Genomic DNA, 23,709 nt, shown 5'->3' with positions numbered 1-23,709 from the left:
AAGGATATTCTCCCTTCTGGCAAAATAAACAAACATAAGAAAGCATTTTTCAATGTTTACTGATAAAACAGAGGAGACTACAATCCACCAGCATTGATATGCTAAAAAGTGGAAAGTTTTCCTATCATTCCATTTGGAAAAATCATTGCTAGAAAATAATGAAAAATTAGGTCTTTTCTATGTTGAAAGATTTCAGAATTTTTACTGCCAACATCCAAAATATGGCCAAGGATAGGAGTGCTTCTGTTTTTATTACCAGGAGATGGTGGCATTTGGGAATGAAGATTCACCAGACATCCAAAAAATTCCATGCCCGTAAATACTCAACAAAATGCCCCCATCCCTTCCTTAAACAAGTAACTTCAGACAGTTACCCAGATTTAATAAGAACTGAAGAAATAAATCTGTTTCTTTTCAGATATAAGGTCCAAATCACAAATATAATGGTATCCAGCCAGACTTCTATGTTCACACAGGGCACCACTGGCTTCAGCAGAGCTCCACACAGGTTCAGGTTCTGTTTGTGTGGAGTAATTACCAGACTGAGACCTATGGCAAGACTTGAGAAAAAATATTTTAGAAACCTCTACATTGTTCAATATACAATAGACATAATTTTCTAAATGAGTTTGGAGTCCTTTATTACAGGCCTCTAAAAATTGTTGTTAGGGTTATACATTAAAAATACTAACGTAATAAAAAAAAGGATTTTTTTTTTCTGTGTTTGCTTGTTTCCTCCTATGGTACCATTAAGCTATAAATAATTTTAGGATAAAATGCCTAGGTATAAATGAAACTGTTAACTGATCATGTTTGCTGATGTCCCTTTCTCACATCGCCCAAGTTGGCTCCATTAATCCAGCATCTTCTCTTGTTTCTTGCCTTCCTTTTTCTTCTTCTTGGATTCTGTCAAGACAACAATAACCACAGAAAATTAGCATCCAGCAACCACTGCAGTAAATTTTATCCATCCTTGCACATAAGAACTAATTTTGTTTCCTCATTCTGAACAAGGGAAAACAGAAGTTAAAAAAAGGAGTGGTCAAGGTGCTAGAGATGATGGAATGGCAGGTACACGTCCAGTTCAGATCCCTTCCTATCTGAGCAGCTGACCCTATTTGGCATGCAAAGCATTGTCTCAGGAACTTGCTTTAAAAATAAGAAAACAGCAGGCAGCTCCTGCAGAAATCGGGTCACGGCTCAGTGGAGTGCTGGAAGAGAGCTTTGCACACTCTACCCACACACGCACCCCTCCCTTGCTTCCTTTCTATTTCATTGTTAGTCTTTGGCTTTCTCTGAATATAAGAGCAACCCCAGAGCGTGGTAAGAAAGCTCACTTGTTTCCTTAGCTTCTCCATTGCCAACCCTTCACCCTTTGTCTGGGACAAACACCTACGCACACTTGAGAGGCAATTGAAGCTTGGCCTGGAGTCACGAGAGCAGTTCTGTCCAGCCAGCTGGTACTGATAGGACAGGGGAGGGACTAGGGAGCATCTGCTTCTCTGATTAATTTGGGGTAAATAAGGGAACGTTGTGCAGGTACAAGCGGAAGTTTATACATTATACTACCACCTGCAGCCACTTTCACTGTGCTGTAGGGTAGGGTGGTGTTCTACAGGTAGAGGAGATTCACAGGGAGGCCTATAGATGAATATGAATTAAGGGGATTCTTGTATCACATGTCACCTCATAATAGGGGAAATAACAGCTCTCTACTGAGAATGTGAATAAATGCTTGTGGATACTACCAGAAAACAGCACAACGTGCACTAGAGAGTCAGACATAGAGTTTCTGTGAAACATCTTTTCTGGAACCAAAACTGCAAGCCAGTAGACCCATGTTTGCCTTAACCCAGGTATCACTTTCCGTTTTTGAATCCTGCCCTTGTTTCTTCCATCTCAATGCTCCCCCACCCCAAAATACCCACCCTAAAACAAACCCAACAACAACAACAAAAACCAACCCAAAACCAAACCCAAAAAACCCAAGAAAAAACATTTTAGGTTAATTAACATATATCACCATGAATGAGAAGACAAGCACTTGGCCCTTAAGGTGGTACTCTTATTTGTGAATATGGCTCTTTTCTCTCTGACCACTTTGATTAACACCGACAGTCAAGCAATCATCAGCTGTGGTAAAAATGGTTCACTTGAGTTAAAGTCAAGGGAGCTACACTGACATCTTTCAGCTATGGATAGGGCCAGGGTACCTCCAGTAGAATGCAGACTTAGGTTATCACATTTCTCTGATAGTTTCTTATCCTGCTTGTTAGTGTTTCAAAACAACATTTTTTCCTTCACCCTCTTCAAGATGAAAAGACAAGTTTCAAATAATCCTTTAGTCAAAGCAAAATAAAATACATATTTTATGTTTAGTCATATAATCCACTTGAACATCTCTTTCCTTTAAAAACTTTGCTTAATATTTAAAGGGATAGTAACTTATAATGAAGTAATTTTAGTCTGAAAATGTGAACGTGGTATTTTTTACTATTTTACTTTTATTTCCCCACCCTTGGATGTGTATCTCTGTGTGTGTCTGTGTGTCTGTGTGTGCACGTATGCATGCAGGTGGTCCACAGCCATTCACTATTTTACAAACTGTCATTCTAAAATGTCATTTTTCCTTAAGTTCATAGCAAATTTTCTTTCACATAAAGCTTTTTTTCCCTTACAAATTTCCTGTCTCCGCTCCTATCCTCTTTTCCCATGTCCCTGTCTTCCTCTATTTTTCCCTCTGTATCACTGACCCCCCTGGACTCCATACTGATTGTGCTCTCTCTCCACTCCCTCTTAGCCCCGCCCCCCCCAACATCACTTTCTCTGAAAGAAACAGCAGTATTTTGTCAATCAGACCAGCACTGCAACCTGTAAAATCCATTTAGGCCCAGCACAAGCAGAAAGACACTCTGTAAATTTACTAAATGCAGAGGAATCGTGAATGTGGGCAGGCCACTGACAGGACTCTGCTGCAGAGTATGTTCAGTTCATAGTAGGGGTGAAGTCACCATCAGGAGAAGGTTTTGCTCTAGAGTCATGATCACATCAGGTCCCCATCCTCACTTGGCTTGAAGAACGGGACAACACCCTGTTTATTCACTTGCACTTGGCCTCTGAGGATTTATAGCAGCTCCTGTTAGCAAAAGCTCAATCTTCCCTGTTGTCTACCTTGTGATAAACTGCATATCACTCAAACCGCCAAACCTGTCTACCTACAGAGACATAGGTCTCTCTGGCTTGGTCATGTCTCAGCAGAGTAATAGTCCACATGTGTGGGATGTAATTCCTCTCACATTAAAGGCACTCATGGCACCACAGCTTAATCTTTCAGACAGGTAAGCTGTGTTGATGCAAAGCACATTTGCTCCATGAAATGACATGCACACCCAGAGTTGAGGCAATATTAAAAAGAGAAGAAAATTGTTCAAATATTTCACAGTCCTTAGGCTCTTTTAAAAATCCTACTACAGACACCAATACCCAGGTAGTGACCCATGAAATTGCTGCTGTTCCTACTCTCAGGCACAAGTCTGTTCACAGCTACCCTCCAACTGTTTTGACTATGGTCAGGCCACAGACTACACTACATCCATGGCTAACAAAGCATAAAGATGTTTTAAGATGTACTTTATTCATGTTTCTTCATTGGTCAGATCTACTATTTGCACCTGTGTCATCCAGGCTTTCCTTGTTCTCATCTCTGTTCACCATACATGACTATTTCAACTTTCATGACACACTATCTAGTCAGCTCACAGAGCCACACTGGGATCCATGTCACCCTGATCTTGGTTGGCCAGTGCTTCCCTTCCCAGGGTAGCCAGGCTACCATGCCAGCAGTGCCAGCAATGACACCAAGCACAAAAGCCCTAACCATTTGAGTGTGCAATGCTAGCAACCCAAAAGCTCAGGAGTCCCATGCCCCAGCACCAGCTGTAGGCATCTACCAGTTAAGTGAGGGAATGATCCCCTAGGTACACTGTTTTAAATAATTCCATTCAGATTCCTATTCCATACAGGAAAACTATCGAAATTCAATTCAGCTTAGCAGGCCTAAGTGCCAAACCGTGAGCTAGGCTTAGTTATACACATCTGGCTTGTGGATAACTAGATGTGATGTTCCACAAACCGGAACATCTCAAAATAAAACTTTATGTAAAATATGTAAATATAGTTGATGCTTACAGTTAAACACATTGATTTAAATACATCGTATGCCTTAGCAAAGGTATTTCTCCTATGGACACCACTATCAGGGTCAGAACTGAGGTGGGAATGGGTGCTATCCCTCACCTTGTCTCAACACTTGAGGTGAGCAGATCATGCAGTGGAGGGAATGGATGAGGGTAGGTATTTGCCTACCTCTCCAGGTGCATGATTAGTGTCCCAGCAAAACTTTCCTCCCACCTCTGGCATGGCTTAGCACACAGTCATACAGAGGAAAGCAGCAGCAGCAGGAGCTATGCCATCTACACTCAGGACAGGGCTTCCTTCCCCTCAAGGACATACTTAGCTTTAGCATGCCTGTGCATCCGTGTGGCAAAACAGAAGTACCAGCAGAGTGAGCTACGTATGCTCCAGAACATTAACGAGGATGACAAAATAGTCCTCAATTTTTCTGTTCGTTTTAGGGCATACACTTTCCTCCTTCCCTCTTATCCCACAGTGATACATTTTGCTCAGATGAAAGCCAGGAGCCTGGCCCAAGGCACATGCAAAGAGCGAATTGAGAATACCTGGCAGTCCCTGTAGGGCACAGCAACCAGGGACTGCACAGCCACAGCGTTGTACAGCTAGACCTGCACAGGCAAACTGTGGCAGTGCACACACACTGATTATCTGATCATACATCACCTGAATAACCCTACAAATAGATGTATACCTGAGAATTATTTACAGGATAGAGAGGTGTGTGGTCATGCGTTAGCACTGGACCCCCTTCCATGGGTCCATGATGACTGGTAACAAAGAGTCCAGTGAGAATCTTACCGAATAAACAAATTCATTTGATAAGCAGATCTTTATGCCATTTGGAATGGCAGAAGCCCTCTTTAAATAGTCATCTCTATTCTGCAGCCTCATTCTTACTATGCAAGCAGCAAAGGAAAGCAATTATGTGGAGCAGAAGCCACATACCATTTGAAGCCACTCTTAATGTATAAGGCACAAAAGGGAGGTAATTACATTTTAAAAGAAGCCAAGCTTTATAAGCCAAGATTTGAAGGTATTTATTTTCGTTTGTTGAGAAGGTGGTCAAAATTCACTCATGGCACTGCTGAACTATATATAATCATTACATAGTGTCCCCAAAAGCGGTATGAATCATTCAAAATGGGAAAAGCAGTGCTGATGGAAGGTTAGAATGAAGAATTTCAACATCAGCTGTTCAGGGGACAGTTTTCCCAACTCATTCCCACTGAGTACAGAGAGGCAGTTTTTCGAAAGGGCTCTCTACTGGTGCAGATTTTCAAAAGCACATGGTTGCTATGATGGAGAAGGGCAATGGTTCACCTGGGTGAAGGGCACTTTTGAATTTTAGGGATGAAATACCAACCCATGTGGAAGAGAACTGTCTTGACTTTGGCAACGTCAAGGATTTTATAACCTGCAGAAAAAAAAATATCACCCTAAGGAGCTTTACCCTGCTCTCTGGGAACAGAAATTCTACTATCATATGATTTCCATGACTGTAGAAACAAACCCCTGGATTTTGGAAACTCCTTCTGCTTCTAGAGAAAAAGAACCTTTCATGACCATCTAATTCCTTTTCCTCCTATTTTCCTGCAACATATACCACTTTTATGTATTCCAAATGGTTTAAGAAGAAAAAACAATAGAGATTTTGTTCCAAAATTAATTCTTAGGAAAAGCATCTTTGAGCATCACGGTTCTACTGCATGGAAAAACAAAGCACAATACTACACTAGCTAAACAGCAGTAGAAGGCATGTCTCCAATGAATCAGTGACCTTGAAGTGGCTTTTACTTCATTAATATATTACAATTGATTATATCCCCTATAACTTAGCTCTGTGCTGTTTAACGACTTCCTCAGGTTGTCCATCAGTGTTTCTCAATTTCTTCACTTGCCCAGTCACTCCTCTCCAGAAGGCTTTGTTCTACTTCTTACTTTGCTAAATTTCCATTTTGGATGGACTTGGATTTGTTCCCAGTTGAACACTAGCTAGCCATAGCCCTAATTCAAACCTAAAGGGTGGAGCTGCACCACGTAATCCTGGAAGGCATGTTGCAGTTTGTGTTATGAATGGGGATCAGCTAGGTTTATGAGTGGGACAAACACTAATATATCTGTCAAAGAAATGGACCAAGAAGCCACTCATCGAAAAAGAAAACAACTGGAACATTCTCATTGGAATTGCAAGAAGAAACAAATGCAAGAAAAAAAAATCCAGTTTATTCTAAAACCCTCCACAAATCTCTGAAACAATCTTAAGACAGTCCGAAGCTATTGTCAAAACCTGAAATTTGGTTGGAAGACCTAACAAAGTTCCCTTTTAACATCCTTACATAAAACTGATTAGGAATTACATAAAGCTTTTTTTAAGAGGTTATTTGTTGAAGCCAAGGATTTTACTCGAGCAAGTTTAATTTTAGTGATTTCCTTCATTCAAAAATTGAGAGGAAAATGTTTCCAAATTGCCTACACAGAGACACAGGCATTTTCTAATTTTGCTAGATGGCATAGCTGCCCTAAGACAAAGATCAGGAAAAGTTTAATCTCATTTTCTTTAAGTTTGGGTCATGTGTATCTAATACATTAGATCGTTCTGAGTAAATATTCTTAAGTGAAGCTTGCTTTGCAGTGGGATACTGCTGAAGGGGCCTGGCTCACTTTGCTCTTCTGTTTGCTGCTGCTTCTCCTCTGCCTCTGGTACGTTTGGACTGCTGCTTCTGTAGGGCACAGACTTTCTTACTGTTCTTTGTCATGTTCTACACTCAGCACAAGAGGGACCCACGCTCAGCTGGCTCTTCAGCCCTCCTGCTGCGCACAAGATCCCTCTTAACTCTGGCAAGGCAGGCGCAGGCACAGGCAGACATATTCAGAGTTTACTCTCTGTGTTCACATGGCTGCAGGAGACTGCTGGAAACAAAAGTATTAATAATCCATTTGCCGGTTGGCATATGCCTATATAACAAAAGGATAACGAATTGTGGCAGTTTATATGTCAGACTGAGGTGTATATTACAAATAAATAGACTTTATCTACATTATAAATAAATAACCATTTAGCAGAAAGTTATTTGTGATATACTGCAGATATACACTGATATACTGTGCACAGAAACTCCGTTTTTTTAATTACAAGTTAATTAATTACCAGGCATGCACATTTCTCTGCATTTCATGACTGTGCTCTCTGCATCTGCCCCAGATGGGATCTACCCTCCCTCTGGGCAAGGGACATGGGCATGGCTTTGATCAGTGCTCCACACTCAGAAAAGTCGCCTGCAAAACTTTTGCAGTAAGCACAGATAGAAGAAAAGATAGAGGGACAGTGACATGGCAAATGAGATGGAGGGATAAGGGGAGGGGGGGGAGGAGAAAAAAGAAAGCTTGAAAAGAAAGGAAGCAAAGAAGTAGAAAAGGGAAGGAAAGGACAGAAAGGAAGGAAGTGTGCTTTCTCTCTGTTTCACTGCTTGGAACTGTAATGAGTATAAACATTTGCTGATGGCATATCTTTTATCACAGTAAGTCCCACAGCTTCAGGCATTTTCAAGGCTCAAGGGCACTGCCTAATGCCAAGGAGGCTGGACTGCACTTGCCAGCCAGGAAAATGAGACAATGAGCACGTAACAGAACTGGCACACACAAGGTTATTTAAACTTTTACCCGCAAAGGTCTGTATCAAACCCTAAAAATACTCCCACAGGCACAAGAGGGTTAAACAAGAACATTTGTGATGTCCAGTTTTTCATCCAGTTTTTCTATACAGTGTTTCTGTGCTGTGTGGCAGCACAGAAAAAAAAAAAAAAGCTGAAATACAAATCAGTGAGAAAACATGGAGGTCTAGGTTTCCCATGAAACTTCCCAAACTTTTTCTTTTCAAACACACTTCTAAAATCTACAGAAAAACTAAAAACTGAAGAATACTTTTTTAAAGAAAAAAAGATTTCTCTTTCTCCCTCTCCTACAAGCATTTCCTCCTCCCTGGAATCAGATTGATATTATGTTACGATCTGATGATGCATTCGAATTATTTATCCAAACAGCATGCTCTTTCAAGGGCACAAAGGCAAATGCAAGGGAGACTGCAGTGTAAAGTCTCCAAGAAACAGAAGGAAACTGAAGCAGAAAACCCACCATTAAAAAACATCCAAACTTTATTAGTTATGGACTACACAGCAGCTTACTAGCAGCTTGAGGCTGGTCCACGCTGTAGCCACTATTTCTTACATGGCTTACTCTTGTTCCCACTTAAATTGAGAAAAATCTGACTTCCTCATGTTATGGCAGCAGGAGCCAAATCAGAGAGATGTGTCCTAGAGACTGAAGTTTTCAGTGAGTTTTCTTCATCTTGAAATAAAAAGCCTTGTCCTCGGACTAGCAAGAGGCAAAGAGAAACACAACCAAGCATTTAGTACCCGGTCTCACCCTTCTGGACCACTGTTTCTTCTCTTGATTTTCATATTTCTCAGCTCCATAAGGCATAAATTATTCATGGCAAAACTGTCTCTCTCAATGTTTATGCAGTGCTTAGCACAATGGCACCCTTTTTCAGCTGGGGCCTCCAGGCACTCATGCAATACAAATAATCATGATGATAGCAACAGTAATAACAGCCAGCTATGCTGTTCCCACTGGGCATCCACTGCCAGCGTCTGCCTCACAGAGCTCAGATCACTGTACTTCACTGCAGGCTCCTGGTCAGTGCCAGAGGCCATTCTTCAATAAACCTGCATCGGCCTTTACAGCAAGAGAAAAACTTCCCAGTTTTCCCTGTCAGGTTTTTGTTTAACTATCACAGCTGTTTTCTAATATGAGAAAATCCCTCATTTTTATATCTAATTAGCTTGAGCAGATCCTATTATTCTGCCTCCTGTAATACTAATTATTACGCTAGCTGCATGCCTGCATGACTAATGAGTTACATTAAAGATGGGGAATTCTGAAACCTACAGAGGGAGATGCAGCATGAGTGTGATACCAAAACAGGAGACACCAGCATCTTTAAACAAAAAGAAAATCACAGTCCTAACAAGCAATTCCTTCTTTCCCTGCATTCCCTCCTGCTAATCTTTAGAGAGAAATGTTTTGCCGCTGCACAAAGGCAAAGTTGAGGAAGGGCACCCCAGAAAATGGAAACCCATGGCCCACATGGAAAGCAGTGGGCCACAGGTGGTCACTTTTGTGAAGGCAGCACCCAGTTTGTCTGAGCAATGAATAGCTGCTCATCAGGTGAGCAATTAATTCGGACATCACTGTCAGCTTCTTGCAACAGCAAGCAGACAAGTTATTCTGCCAAAACACAGTTGGTCTGTCTGTCCTGGCAGTGCACTGTGAGTACGATGTCCTCTCTGCAGGCAGAACTCAAGGCTGCAGCTGTAGTGTCCAAATCCTGCATTGGTTTCTGCTCCTGGCAGCAAAGTATGGATGGGGATATACCTGCTCACTTAAAAAGTCCAGCTCTATGTTTTGACACTGAGCTCCCTAGGAGGACTCAAGGTAAATCAGTGTCAAACACTGCCTTAAATCCACTGAGATTACTAACGCCAAAACCACAGACACTAGTTAAAGACTGCAGTTCAGACACTCACCTTGAAGCAAATAGTCACATTCTGATGATGGTAATTGCAGACTAGGATACCAGTAAGACACGGAGCCAAGAATCAACAGCTCCTTGCTGAGTGTCTGGACTTGCTACCGATGCTGTGTAAACCTGGAAAATCGTTTAGCCTTTCTGACTTTCACTTACTACTTTTCCTTAAATTGTACTTCCTCAGCTCTAAGGAACAATAGGAGGATTAGCTAATTGCTGCCTGTAAAGATTACTACAGAAAAGAAACAATGTAGTGCAGATTATTTATATTGCACTGAACTCTTAAGTAAAGCTCTTCAGACGATACAAAATTATTGAAAAGTCCAGGAGCATAGTCTTTCCTCCACTGCAACAGCACAACACGCCACGTCAAACACAGGGAGCTGCATGGATGCCTTGCTAGACTCCCAAATGCTACACTTGACCCTGCATTACAGGAAAGAGATTGTAGCCTTTTACAACTTGGGTAGGTCTTGCCTTTGTGTGAGAAACCTTTCCAAATGCTGCGTGTTAGAGGATGACATCTGTGGATACCACCCCAATTATTAAAGACAACAGTGGTGTAAGCAGTGTTAATGTTTGCCAGCCTTAGTTGGAATAGTTTTCTACATGGCAGGGACTGAGCTGAGCCAGGATACAGTAACTTGTAGATCAATATACTGTAAACTGATAAAAAGTTGGGAAAGGAGATTTATTACAAAAGAACTAAGTACAGCTGGGTGAAAAATTATTGGAGAAACAAGGAGCATAATTCAAATAATGAAGGGTACCTTGCAGAAAGAGCAGGAAGAATGCCTCTTCTATTTATTTTTATCTTAATTGGGAGAATAAATAGCTAAAAGTACAAGAGATATGGGAAGAGAGAGAGAGAGGAAAACTGAGAGTGACACAGAGAGTGAAAAAAGAAATAAAGCCTATCAGGCAACCCAGTTCAATGAAAATAAATTCCTCCTCAGTGGTTAAAGCAAAACGTTTCCTGAATCCTGACAATACCCCATTCTTTCACTTTCTGGCTGGCTGGAACCCGAACAGCCATCAATCAAGTTTGGGTGGCCGTGAAGTAGGCCAGATGGAATATGTCGGAAGCGTTTTCTGCTCTTCAGTGCAAGTTGGCCATTAGAGCAGCCACTCGACAGAAGTGCCCGAGTCTTTCACATCTGTCAAGATAGTTTAGGGAGACCTTGAACATCCCCAGCTTTGCAGACACTGATTAGAATATGCAATTGTGTGTGCTAGAGGAGAGGTGGCTGCCTCCACTGAGATTTTGTGATAAAAATTATCCTTTCATCCTTTCCAGCCTTTGTGACAAGCTTTCTCATGACCTCATTTGTGTACTAAATACACAAACCATGGTGTCTGGGATACCATTGTCACGTTGCAGCCAATCTCTGTCCAAGTGCACAATATTCAAGAACAGATGACAATCTTCATCCTTGGTTAACCATACTTTAGCACAACAGTCCAAGACCAAGCTATTGTCATCCAATCTGAGGACACCTCAGCAAAGCTATGGAGAAAAGAGCTCATCATTAATCCAAATAAAATTTAAATTCCCAATTCATCATCTGCTCTCCCCCTTAAATCTTATATACAACAGCTTCTCCTCTTCCAAGCAGTGAGTTCCAAAATGTCCATCGTCGCAGACTACAAACCATACTTAGAGTTCGCTGCTCAGAAGAAAAAATGTGAGACAGAGAAATTGCTCATAAGGAAAAAATATATATATATATATTCTAAACTAATGAGAGCATTTCAGAAAGATTTTAAGGCTTTTCTGAATGCTGACTACTGATAAAATAAGTCCATAAGAGGACTTAGATCACCCGTTTATGAGGGAGGCATTGATTCCCAAGGTTAATGAGTATCTCCTGATTTAATTTAGCAGAAGTTTTGTGACAGCTCATAGAAGTACCTGGAAAACCAACATGTATTTTTATCAGCAAATGTACAAAATGAAAACCCTTGGGATTTTTCTGCAGGTAAAATTTTCGTTTCTCATAAGCACAGATCAAACTTCTATGAAACAGCACTCAACTTCCAAAGAGTTAGGTGAGGAGAGAGAGACACAGGACTCTACCAGCAAAGTTGCTGTGTGTTCATGAGCTACAAAGAGGGATAAGCAAAAAGAGAGCAGCAGTTACAGATAACATAATATTTTTTGTATTTTTCTCAAAGAACAGAGAAATTGAGAGGAACTTCAGACAACAAGCCATACTGAGGAAATGTGTCAGATAAAATCTGATACACTATCCTTCACTGGGCAAGCCTAGATGAAATAATCTGCCTTACCCACATACCTTCTTGGGTTCTTCAACAATCACATCAATTAACTTCAAAAAAATGCAAGAGTTAGGAAGAATTGTGAGCGTCAGATAAAGTTATCTGCTCCACATGCAAGCACTGATCAAAAGAAAAACATGCTTAGCTTATTTAATGGGTGTAATGAACAATAACGGAAGTATTACAGTGATACTTTCTTTCTCAACACAGATCTGTAGTGGACATCCTTATAATACTTTGTAGAGTCCAGTCTCTTCATCTCAGAAATGATTCAGCAATACTAGAAGGAATTTAAGTAAGTCCAGTATAGAGAATTCTTATCTTATCACGGACAAATTGTTATACAATTAAATACTTAAGCCAAGAGATTTTAGCTTTAAAAGACGGCAAGTGACAAAAAGTAAAAGGAGATGTATAAAACTACATTGTTTGGAGAAGCTAAATGGGGACTTTTACTCACCCACTTACAACAGAAATACAAAAGGAAAAATGATATAATGGAGAGGTTACAAACATTATCTAATAGAAGGAAAATTTCCGTGTACAGGAGTTAGTCAGGAAAATCATGAAAACAACCTCTTTTTCTGAATATATTAGTATTTTTCAGTATTTCTCAGTCAGTTCACATCTGGCTTTGGTACTCCCAACCTATTGCTGTCAGACACGTTGTCGCAGTTTTGCATGGTTGGGTGCTGGGAGAGAACAGGGGTGCAGAAAATGGCTGCTGTGAGGAGCTGCTGGAATTCTCCACGGCCCCAAAATGTAAACAATTCAAGACCAAGAGATAGTCATAGCGCCTTTGAGAATCACATATAGGAGAAAAAACCTGGAAGCATCTGCATTTTGCCACCAGAGAAGGCAGTGAGAAGATGTTAGGAGCTGTGCAGACACCAAGGCCGGGAAAGGGTGGGGGAGGAGGCACCCCAGGTGCCAGAGAGAGATGCCCCTGCAGCCTGTGGAGAAACCCATGGAAAAGGCCAAGATGCCACCTGCAGCCCATGGAGGGGCTCCATGCTGGATGGAGCAGGTGGAGACATGGAGAAGATGCTGTGACCTTACGTTGGGATAAGCCCCTGCCAACACTTGCAGCCATGAGGAGAATCAGAGACACAAAGATGAGCAAGAGAGAGTTTTGCTTCGGAACAGTGTTGCTGCGGGAGGCTTATAACCCCGTGGAGGACTGGGACTGAGAGACATTGTGATAAAGAAATAAAGCCGTGTGGGAAAGGACTCACATTGGAGAAGTTTGTGGAGGACTGTCTCCCGTGGGTGAGACCCCACGGTGCAGCAGGAGGAGGGTGTGGAATGAATGCCCCCCTGCCCGGCCGAGAGGGAAACCAACTTGCAAGGGACTGACCAAAGCCCCCATCTCCCAGTCCCTGCCCCCCTGTGCTGCAATCGGGGGAAAGAAGGGAGTGAAATCATGACTAGAGAGAAGTCTGCTAAGAAGGGAGCAGGGAGTGGGGGGAGGAAGAGGTGTTTTAAGATCTGGAAAAGGAAAACAGCTTATGAAGAAGTAACCGAGAACCCCATTTTTTCCCCATCCCTGCACCCCTGTGCTGCAAGCAGGGGAAAGAAGGGAGCAAAATCATGGCTAAAGGGAAGTCTGCTAAGAAGGGAGTGGTGGGGGGAAAGTGTTTTAAGATCTGGTTGCGTTTGTTTTAAGATTTGGTCCTGCTCCCAACTCTGTTTTTCACTGTTCTTTTTAGTGTAGTGTAATAAATTAGATAGTTTTCTCTTCTTCAGTCTGTGTTGAGTCTGTCTTGCCCACGTCATTGATGACAGAATGATCTCTCCCTGTCCTTATTTTGACTCGTGAGCCTCTTAATATGTATTTTCTCCCCTCTCCAACTAAGAAGGAGAGTAATAGACTGACTTTGGTGGGCATCTGGCCTCCAGCCAGGGCTAAACCACCACACATGTTTTCAGTGGTGCAGTTCTTGAAGCATACAGAATGGTAACCATTTAGTGGTAGATCAGATTCCTGTAATCAATAAGCCCCTCAATTACTATTCTGCTGCCACAGCTCCCAGATGCCAGAGAGCCACTGTCCTGCTACTCCAGGCAATCACAGTAGGAACATACGGCACTTGATCAGCATTTACAGTTCTAGCTGCATATCAACGGAGACCTTATGCAACACCGTGCCTCAGAAAATAATCGCTGCTAACAAATAATGTATTGTATGTTTTTTCTCTTGTAGTCTCAAACCATTGATGCAAAGCTATGGGTGAAAAGAGAGCCTAATACATACCTGCAGTCCATTCCAAGTGCTTGGACAGCAGTCTAGATCTTACTTCTTGTCTCCAAAGAATTAAGTTTCATCCTATTCTAACTATAGACTAAATGCAGTTTAATTTTTCCTTTATTTGATGTGGGTGGGGACTTACCTCCAAGCTGTAATTTCCTTCACCTCGGGAAGAAAACAAACACTCTTATTCCAGCTGACACGTCAGCACTCAGATTATTAATTCAGAAATAAAGCTCAGTAGGGCACAACATTTCACACAGTACTAATCTGCTTGACCTAATTTCTTACTGTAGTTCCTTCTACTGTGGCCAACATAACTGTCCAGTGTAGCTCCTATGCAGTTATGCCCACAGATCCGCAATATGGATTTCTTATCTTTAGCTCAGAGCCCAGGAAGGCAGACTGCAAGTGTGCGACTTCCATGCGTGCTGCTCCTACTAATGCCAACAGCAGATGAACGAGCAGGTGGCATGCAGGAAGATGCCGTGAGATTTCTAATGCAAATCAGGAGAGCAGAATTTCTGCCCACAGTTATTATGATCACAAACCGACGTTTGTACCTATTTCTCCTTTTGCGTTCCTTCAAATCAAATGAAATCAGGTTTCCTAATTAAGTCAAACCGTGTAGCTGTGTTTGCTGCAGTCAGTCCAAATTCAAGTTTCAGTCTCAGCTGCAATTCACTCATATCTAGAATCACTTAGAGTTACCTCCCATCTAGTAATTTCAGAAGCTCTGCCTTTAAAATTCTAACTTGAAAACAACCCTGTACCACCCAACAAGTGCTGCTCTCGCAAAACGATGCTGCATCAATGCTCTGCTTCGTCTCCCTCACCCCTCTTCTGACAGTCATTGACAGAACATACTGACTCAGCAGGAGCAGGACAAGGCAGAGGGCTACTAGTGGCTTGAGCAGCAGTGGCTTTCTGGCAGCACAATAAGAAGTGTCATTCAATAAACTCCCAAATGCCACTTAGGCATGGAAACTTATTCACCCCCCACTACCCACCCCCAAAAAAAACCCCCAACCAAAACCAAAGTCTTTCCCCCAAAACTAATAAATACTAAAATCACACAGTTCAAAGCCCTTTCTGTATTCCCACCCAGTCACTTCCATTCCCAAATTAAGATGTTTATTGCTGCTAACTCAAACAAGTCAGCTGGTCTCTCAATATCTATTTGTATCCTTTCTACTTCACAGCTTGTCAATATCTACACAGCTTCTAGACTTAGCCCTTATCTGGTAATTCCATGGATAGTGTGTGAGGAAGACCAGTTACAGCTCTGCTGACTGCAAAGCAGGTGGATGGATGGATGGATGCACGCACGCACGCACGCACACACACAGAAAGCGCCTGCAACCTCATCAGACATGAGCAGACCACCTGCAGGTATCCCTCAAATCACCAGTGCACCACTACCCACAGTCTGAAAAGCGCTAATCCAAGCTGGACATGTCCCTCCTAATCACATTTGGCTTTATAATTATCCAAGTATTCAGAGCCTGGAATGTGTTAAACCTAGCTGGTTTTAAACAAACAAATGCCAGGGTAGCATAGCTTGTATAAGCCACTTAAAACACATTACTACTCTCTCTCAAACAAGATCTCACCATTTTAGCTCCTACTATAAATCACCCCACACACATAACACCTGCTACTCCAACAAAAGAGAACATTAAAAGGCTTTAACGATTAGAAAGAAAACAAGTTTGTGGAAGGGACACCTGGAAACACAAAGGCAGGGCATATGCCTTTCTGTGTACTAGGAATTACACTGGCCCTCACATTTAAAAAGATACACATTCCATACTCTCCTTCCTCCTATCTTTGAATAAAGAGTATGTAACCCCAAAGGTGCTGAACAACCACACACCCACTTTTCAGCATGCAATGAGGAGAATATCCCTTCACCACTACCTGTCTAGAAGGAAAGCAGTCTCTTTTTCATCTAGTCATTATTTGACACCAAAAAAACCCTATCTAAAAGGATATTTTTGTGTGCTATTATTGGTCTGGTCCCATCAACAGGTGAGTTATGAAACGCATCTGTACTCTGGAGGTCTAGTGAGCACCAGCAAACTGGAAGCAGTACAGGTGGTCTAAAGTTAGAATTGGAGCTCTGATCTCCAGCTCACCCCTTGCGTGTGAGGCTGCTGTGACGACACAACTCAAGAATATTTTCTGCCTGACAGCTGGGAGATAGGAGCAGTGCACAACTGGGGAAAGGTCATGAAAGGACAATCTCCTGTAGTACTGAGTTCCCACTGGTCATACAGGACATCACAAATCCATCAAATTAAATGAAATGGTACATAGGTTTCAGGAAATGGAATTTACCTTGAGGTTTGGGTTTGGTAAGCTTCCCACAGGGCTTTGAGATTGTGACAGTCTTCTGGCAGTCAGCATTATGAAGGGCTCTCTTTAGGTTCCCGGTTCGAGTCTTCAAGGCAGTATTCAAGTCGCATTCTCCCCAGGCCTGGAACTGGTATTTGCATTCTGCTGCAATAAGTAAATAAACAGCAATATTTAAACCAGAATGACTATGAAAACAAAAATCATAGAATCATAGAATCATAGAATGGTCTGGGTTAGAAGGGACCCCAAGGATCATAGAATTCCAACCCCCTGCCACAGGCAGGGCCACCAACCTCCAAGCCTGGATCTACACAAGGTTGCCCAGGGCCACATCCAACCTGGCCTTGAACACTTCCAGGGACAGGGCATCCACCACCTCTCTTGGCAGCCTGTTCCAGCACCTCACCACTCTCTCTGTAAAAAACTTCCCCCTAATATCTAATCTAAACCATCCTTCCTTTAGCTTTAATCCATTCCCCCTTGTCCTGCCATTGTCTACCCTTTCAAAAAGTTGATTCCTCTCTTGTTTGTATGTTCCCTTCAGGTACTGGAAGGCTGCAATGAGGTCCCCCCGCAGCCTTCTCTTCTCCAGGCTGAACAAGCCCAGCTTCCTCAGCCTCTCTTCATAGGGGAGGTGGTCCAGGCCTCTAATCATCTTTCTGGCCCTTCTCTGAACCCTCTCCAACAGTTCTACATCTTTCTTGTATTGGGGGCCCCAGATCTGGACACAGGACTCAACATGGGGCCTCACAAGGGCAGAGTAGAGAAGGACAATCTCCTCCCTGTCCCTGCTGGCCACCCCTCTTCTGATGGAGCCCAGGATACCATTGGCCTTGCGAGCTGCAAGAGCACACTGCTGGCTCATGTTAAGTTTCTCATCTACCAGAATCCCCAGGTCCTTCTCAGCAGGGCTACTCTCAAGGAGCTCTTCTCCCAGTCTGTATCTATGTCTGGGATTCTTCTGGCCCAAGTGCAAGACCTGACACTTCACAGTGTTGAACCTCATTAGGTTCCCCCAGGCCCACCTTTCCAGCCTGTCAAGATCCCTCTGGATGGCCTCCTTTCCTTCTATTGTGTTAACCATACCACTCAGCTTGGTGTCATAGAATTACCAAGTTCAGTTTGGAAAAGACCTCTAACATCATCAAGTCCAACTTTTAACCTAGCACTGCCAAGTCCACCACTAAACCTAAGTACCTCATCTACCCCTCTTTTAAATACCTCCTGGATGGTGACTCAACCACTTCCATGGGCAGCCTGTTCCAGTCATTGATGACCCTTCCAGTGAAGAAACTTTTCCTAATATTTATTCTAAACCCCCCCTGGCAAAACGTGAGGGCATATCATCTTGTCATATCCCTTGTTACCTGGGAGAAGAGACCAACACCCACCTCTCTACAACCTCTTTTCAGGTAGTTGTAGAGAGCGATAAGGTCTCCTCCCCTCAGCCTCCTCTTCTCCAAGCTAAACAACCCCAGTTCCCTCAGCTGCTCTTTGTAAGACTTGTTCTCCAGATCCTTCACCAGCTTCATTGCCCTTCTCTGGATATGCTCCAGCACCTCAATGTCCTTTAAGTGAGGTGCCCAAAACTGAACACAGTATTCGAGGTGCAGCCTCACCAGAGCTGAGTACAAGTGTATGATCACTTCCCTAGTCCTGCTGGGCACACTGTTTCTGATAGAAACCAGGCTGCCATTGGCCTTCTTGGCCTCCTGGGCACACTGACGACTCAAATTCGGCTGTCTGTCAACCAACAGCTGCAGGTCCTTTTCCACTGGGCAGCTTTCCAGCCACTCTTCCCCAAGTCTGTAGCTCTGCATGGGGTTGCTGTGACCCCAGTGTAGGACCTGGCACTTAACCTAGTTGAACCTTGTACAGATGGCCTCAGTCCATCAACCTGGTCTGTTCAGATCCCTCTGTCGAGCCTTCCTACCCTTGGGAAGATCAACACTCCTACCCGGCTTGGTGTTTTCTACAAACTTGCTGAGGGTGCACTCAATCCCCTCTTCCAGATCATTGATATATATATCAGATATTAAAAAGAACTGTCCCCAGTACTGAGCCCTGGGGAACAAAACTTGTGACTGGTCAACAACTGGATGTAATTCCATTCATCACAACTCTTTGGACCCAGACATCCAGCCATTTTTTCACCCAGCAAAGCACATGCCCATTGAAGCCACAATCTCCAGGGGAACGCTGAAGGAAATGGTGTCAAAGACTTTACTAAGGTCTAGGTAGACAACATTCACAGCCTTTCCCTCATCCATTAAGCAGGTCACCTTGTCACAGAAGGAGATCAGCTTAGTCAAGCAGGACCTGATTTTCATAAACCCATGCTGATGGCCTGATCACCTGGTTGTCTGGATATTACAAGTTTAATAGACCCAGACATCATGCACAGCCAGTGATTGTAGACAAATGCATACACTGGTAACCACCCATGCTCCACACTGCAAGTCACACATCGCAAGACCATATTAAGCCTGTCTGCGGTAACGACTGCAGAGATTCACTACACTGCTGCTTTAGATAGGGTAGTACCCCACAGGACAGCAGATTTAAACACACTGTTAGAACACTGAGTTTACAATAAGTAGGTTACATGGACTCTCTGCAGAAGAGCTACTTTGCTCTGAAGAACCTGCCTTTTGATGCCTGACATCTTTTAACTGTGATGAAATACAGAAGTAGCCCCTTCACGATGACATTTGCAGAGCTAAGCAGAAAACACAGGCATCCTTCTCCACACTTATGTAAAAACCAAACAAAACCCTTAAAAGAGTAATGCTTACCTCCAAATTGCTTCTTCCAGTTGCAGGGAATCTTACACTTCTGAGTCTTGGTGGTTTGTTTGCACTCAGCTCCAGTACGAGTGCCCTCGCGTGTCCCCAGGCCACAGTCACCACTGGTGGGCACACAGACACTCCACTGCCATTCCCCACAGTCAGACTTCTTCGCCTTTTTCTCTGGATGAAGAAGGAGCCAAACCCAAGCAAGAAAAGTGGTCAGTACTCAGAGCCTATGGAGAAGTTCCCTAAACTTCACTAAATAGTCACAGCACCTGAAAGAGTGAATAATGAAGACATTTGTAAAACAATTGCTTTAAAAGCAGAAGGTCTGGCATCCTCATCACAGTTCTTCAGACACAGGTCAGCCTCTTTGACTACAAAGCAGGATGGATTGTTCAAATCCAGAGACACTACCATATCTACTAGTCCAATTAGACATTCTCAAGGGGATTCTCATTTTCAGAATGGGGAATCATCAAGAAACCCTCACAGATCACTGACCAAAACACACAGGTGGGCTTCCTGAGAAAGGACATTCCATTCCTCTGTCTCCAGTAGCTGATGGCATGCAAATATTTTCAGTTCCAACTGAAGCACTACACACTATACAGATTAGAAATGGATGTGTTGACATCAGAGGATTTGAGCACCTCCAGGGAACAGCTGTGGGACACAGACGTTTTACTTGGCATATTATGTCAGAATATGACTAAAAAGCCAAAGGTGAAGAAAACACTATACAGAGACTCATATTCAAAATGCTGTTAATACAGGTGGATTTGTTCCTCAGGGACAAAAGTAAGGATCATGATTTCATTTAAATTCTTAAATTCAAGTCTGATGAAGAAAAGACAGCAATGTTATCATACCCAAGCATTCACGGAAATAATGTTAGGCCCCTAAAACATCATAAGTAACTTTAAATAACCTTATATAAAATTATTTTCCTTCTAGATCTTGTATGTTTACACTCACATTCTCTTCTATTTCCATACAGCCACAATTGTTAGAAAGTTTTTTGTTTGTTTGTTTGTTTGTTTTTTACCAGGAACATGAATTCTGATAGACTGCTTCTATTAATTCATTCTGTAAGTAGCCTGTAAATAATAAAACCTTAAGAAAGCACCAAAGCATGTATTCCTTAAATATGTCAAAACTGGGTTTGATAGATAGGAATTTTTCACCCTGGACTTGTCTCTCCTATAATGAGGTCTGAGTTGATCACTGACAGAAAGCAATTACCGCCGGATGTCTGGCTGCCTATATGCAGCCACGAGTTAGTTCAACTCTTTGTTGGAGGATTTTCACATCACACAGCACTGCCACAGCATTGTCATATACAACACTGAATGAGTGACACGATAACTGCTCTATCATCAGTCCCGTTTGGTTCTTCCTAAATCAAGCATGAACCTATTCCCAGAGCAAATTTTAAGCTGCATTGCAGTACCTGTGATGAACTAGGGACTCCAGTCTCCAGGGCTGTCAAGCTGCCAGCTTTCATGGAAACTACTTTCTGTTTTCCCATTTAACACAGAAAAATATGTCACAGCCACAAATCCCTACCCTGCATGTCAAAAGGTTAACGAATGCCCCGAATTTCATAACAAAACCAGGAGCATTTGACATTCTCCCACACATGCAATCTGTCTTGAGGATTAACTCTGAATTACACTGGACTTTACCTGGTTTTTCTTTTTTGCCGGCCTCTGTGGTACTCACAGCTGCCAGAATGAAAACAAGTGCCAGGAGGGCAGCTGTGAACATTCGACGTTGCTGTTGTTGCTGTTGCATTCTGGGGATTAAGAAGAGAGAGGAAAAAAAAGGTTGGTTAGACTGTGAAAAGTAGAACCCCATCTAAAATGTTGTCACAGCATTTTTGGGAAAAACTGCTTCAGGGCCACAAGACACCATCAGGTGAAATAAAATTAGCCATTGGGAGAATGGGCAGTTACCTTCATTCCAGAGAATGCAAAGATTTGTAACATTTATGTTCCAGCCTCTGTATCAAACCTCTTATCTACATCACTGATATAATGGATCAGTTTTGCTGTAAGAAGTTCAGTAATTATTGTACACCTTCTAGAAACCTATCAGAAAATCAAGGATTCTGATGGGCCTGGAACTACTCCCACCTTTCTTGACCTGTAGTTGAGATTTATTGTGTAAAACTAAACAGAGCGTAAGCTTTGTGTTTCAGTTTAACCATACATGTGAAGTAGGGAATGCTACAATGTCCACCTTGCAAGGTTCAAGTCCTTATAGGCTCACTTGATACCTGAAAAGAGCTTCTTTCATGAAAAATTGTATAGGTAATATATAATGCATTATCTTAATTGTCATTGGCATGTTAATAGCTATCTTTTCCCTCCCCTTCAATTACTGCCCCCTCCTAATATCAATTAAGCTAATTGCCTGAAATGCAAAATAGGCACAGAGATAGGACTTCCACACACAGCTAAAGGCCATCTGCAGCATGCTAATGAACCCAAAATCTGGATTTGTGAAGCAAATATTCAAATATAAAAAGGTATGAAAACATCTGCTTGGTGGTGAAGCATTAGTTATTAGCCAAAAGTCATTCAGAGCTGCCTGTTTTCAATGACTTACACACCTGTCCTTTTCACTTTGCTATAATTTGTATTGTCACTTTTTGGCATTGTTGACCTAAAAGAAGGGTCATAACAAGTATATATGTTAAAAATAAGCAACTGCCCCATTTCCCAGAGACATGTCTCTAGTAGACAGCTGTTTACCAAGATGGTGGAGTGGAGATTACTCGGATGGAAGGTCTCCCAGGCTTGTTTGCCTTTCACAACCCCCCACAACTAGTAACCATGACATTCATGCTATACCAGTCCTCGAAGGAGGTCTCAACACTGCTAACCACTATGATGGCCTTAAAAACCCAACTAAACTGATGTTACAGAGAGTCTAGAGGGAACCTGAGCTCATTTTGCTGAGCACAGGAACCTTAGGAAAGAAATATTTCCCACCATGAACAAAGAACAAAATGTATTTGAAATTTAATTTGGCACTCCTCAGTATTCCCTGCTGGCAACCTCTTGTTCAAAAGCAACGTAATAGCAATTGACATGGAAAACAGAAGAGGAATCCCAAACACGGAGTCTTTTAAGCATCCAGATTTAATAACATGCTAGAAGCCAGATGAGAAAATGTAATAGTTTTCTTTAAATAAAGTCTATGTGTACTTGCCATTCAAATGCCTGAAAGATCTGTCATTAGCATCAGTTTGATTTACTACAAAAGAAAATACCATTTCCCATCATGCAGAAAGGACCACCAGTATGTCCAGTAAACTCACACAGAACCTGGAGCTAGAGCACGTAAGTCTTGGTTAAGTTTTCTCTTTCTTCTCCTACATGTTTCCATTTAGAGCTTCTTGTGTTTTACTGATAATGAAATAAACAAATAAAAGAAGCAATTAAAAAAATGCACAACCTGTCTTTTTATTCAGCTTGCCTCAAACTGGTTCTCCATAACCACAGTTGCAACACTGTGAAGACACAAAACTTCCCCTCTCAGCCCCTCTTTCTTGAAGAGGCTTCACAACTAGTAGCACCATACCTCATCTAACAGCCTATTTTCACAAAAAATTATCTCCTCACCTCCTCCTTCTCTCTTCTAAACAACTCAGCAGACTTCCTCATTGAAGGAGCATCAAGTGCTTGTGAGGAAATATACATAGACAGAAATACTTCCACAACCTCAAGACAACACCCCAGAGCACTATCTTGGGATGTTAGAAGCTGCAGCAAAGCAGCCAGTGGGTTTGCTGCGCAGGATGTCACACAGGAGATGCCTGCAGCGGGCTTAGGGCTCCCTTTTGCATCCCTGCTGCCCACCCCAGGAACCTGGGATGCAGTCACACATATCCCACGTGCTGAGGGCAGGCACTGGGAGCCGTGTATAACTGTTTCTAGGTGAGCTGCCTTATGTTAAGAGAGACTCAAATACAACCAACATCATTTTTAGCAAAACAGACAAGGAAAAGATTGGGGTTTGGAGTCTAAAACCTTACAAAGCCTTAAGGTGGCATGTTCTCCTAAGACTCCAAGACACCTAAGACTTCCTTACAGCCAAAATGCTTGCAAAGTAGTCTAAGGCAAACACTCAGCCTGCAGATAGATAGATATATATATCCCTGTGGCAGAGAGAGACAGGCTGCTTCCTGAAGTGCCTCTGCTATTAATTACCATGAAGTGAAAAGCCATGCCTCACACCACACC

General features: G+C 42.5%; 1 protein-coding gene across 2 annotated transcripts in view; it reads right to left on the bottom strand.

The window, feature by feature from the left end:
* Positions 1–674: 674 nt before the first annotated feature.
* Positions 675–23,709, bottom strand: part of PTN (pleiotrophin) — a 76,810-nt gene continuing 53,775 nt past the window's right edge. Inside the window, exons 2-5 of one of the 2 annotated variants that reach the window (XM_084279068.1) lie at positions 21,145–21,254; positions 19,463–19,636; positions 16,650–16,811; positions 675–906 (exon numbers count right to left, since the gene is read on the bottom strand). In XM_084279068.1, the coding sequence (XP_084135194.1) occupies positions 854–906; positions 16,650–16,811; positions 19,463–19,636; positions 21,145–21,253 (498 nt within the window). In that variant the 5' untranslated portion in view covers position 21,254 and the 3' untranslated portion in view covers positions 675–853. The remainder of the gene's footprint in view (positions 907–16,649; positions 16,812–19,462; positions 19,637–21,144; positions 21,255–23,709) is intronic. The other variant, XM_084279069.1, reaches the window with a different exon arrangement.

Source organism: Gallinula chloropus (assembly GCF_964237585.1).
Source record: "Gallinula chloropus genome assembly, chromosome: 1".
In the NCBI taxonomy this organism is placed as follows: Eukaryota; Metazoa; Chordata; class Aves; order Gruiformes; family Rallidae; genus Gallinula; species Gallinula chloropus.
The sequence above is the reverse complement of the archived record's forward strand: the minus strand, read 5'-3'. Positions and strand labels throughout refer to the sequence as shown.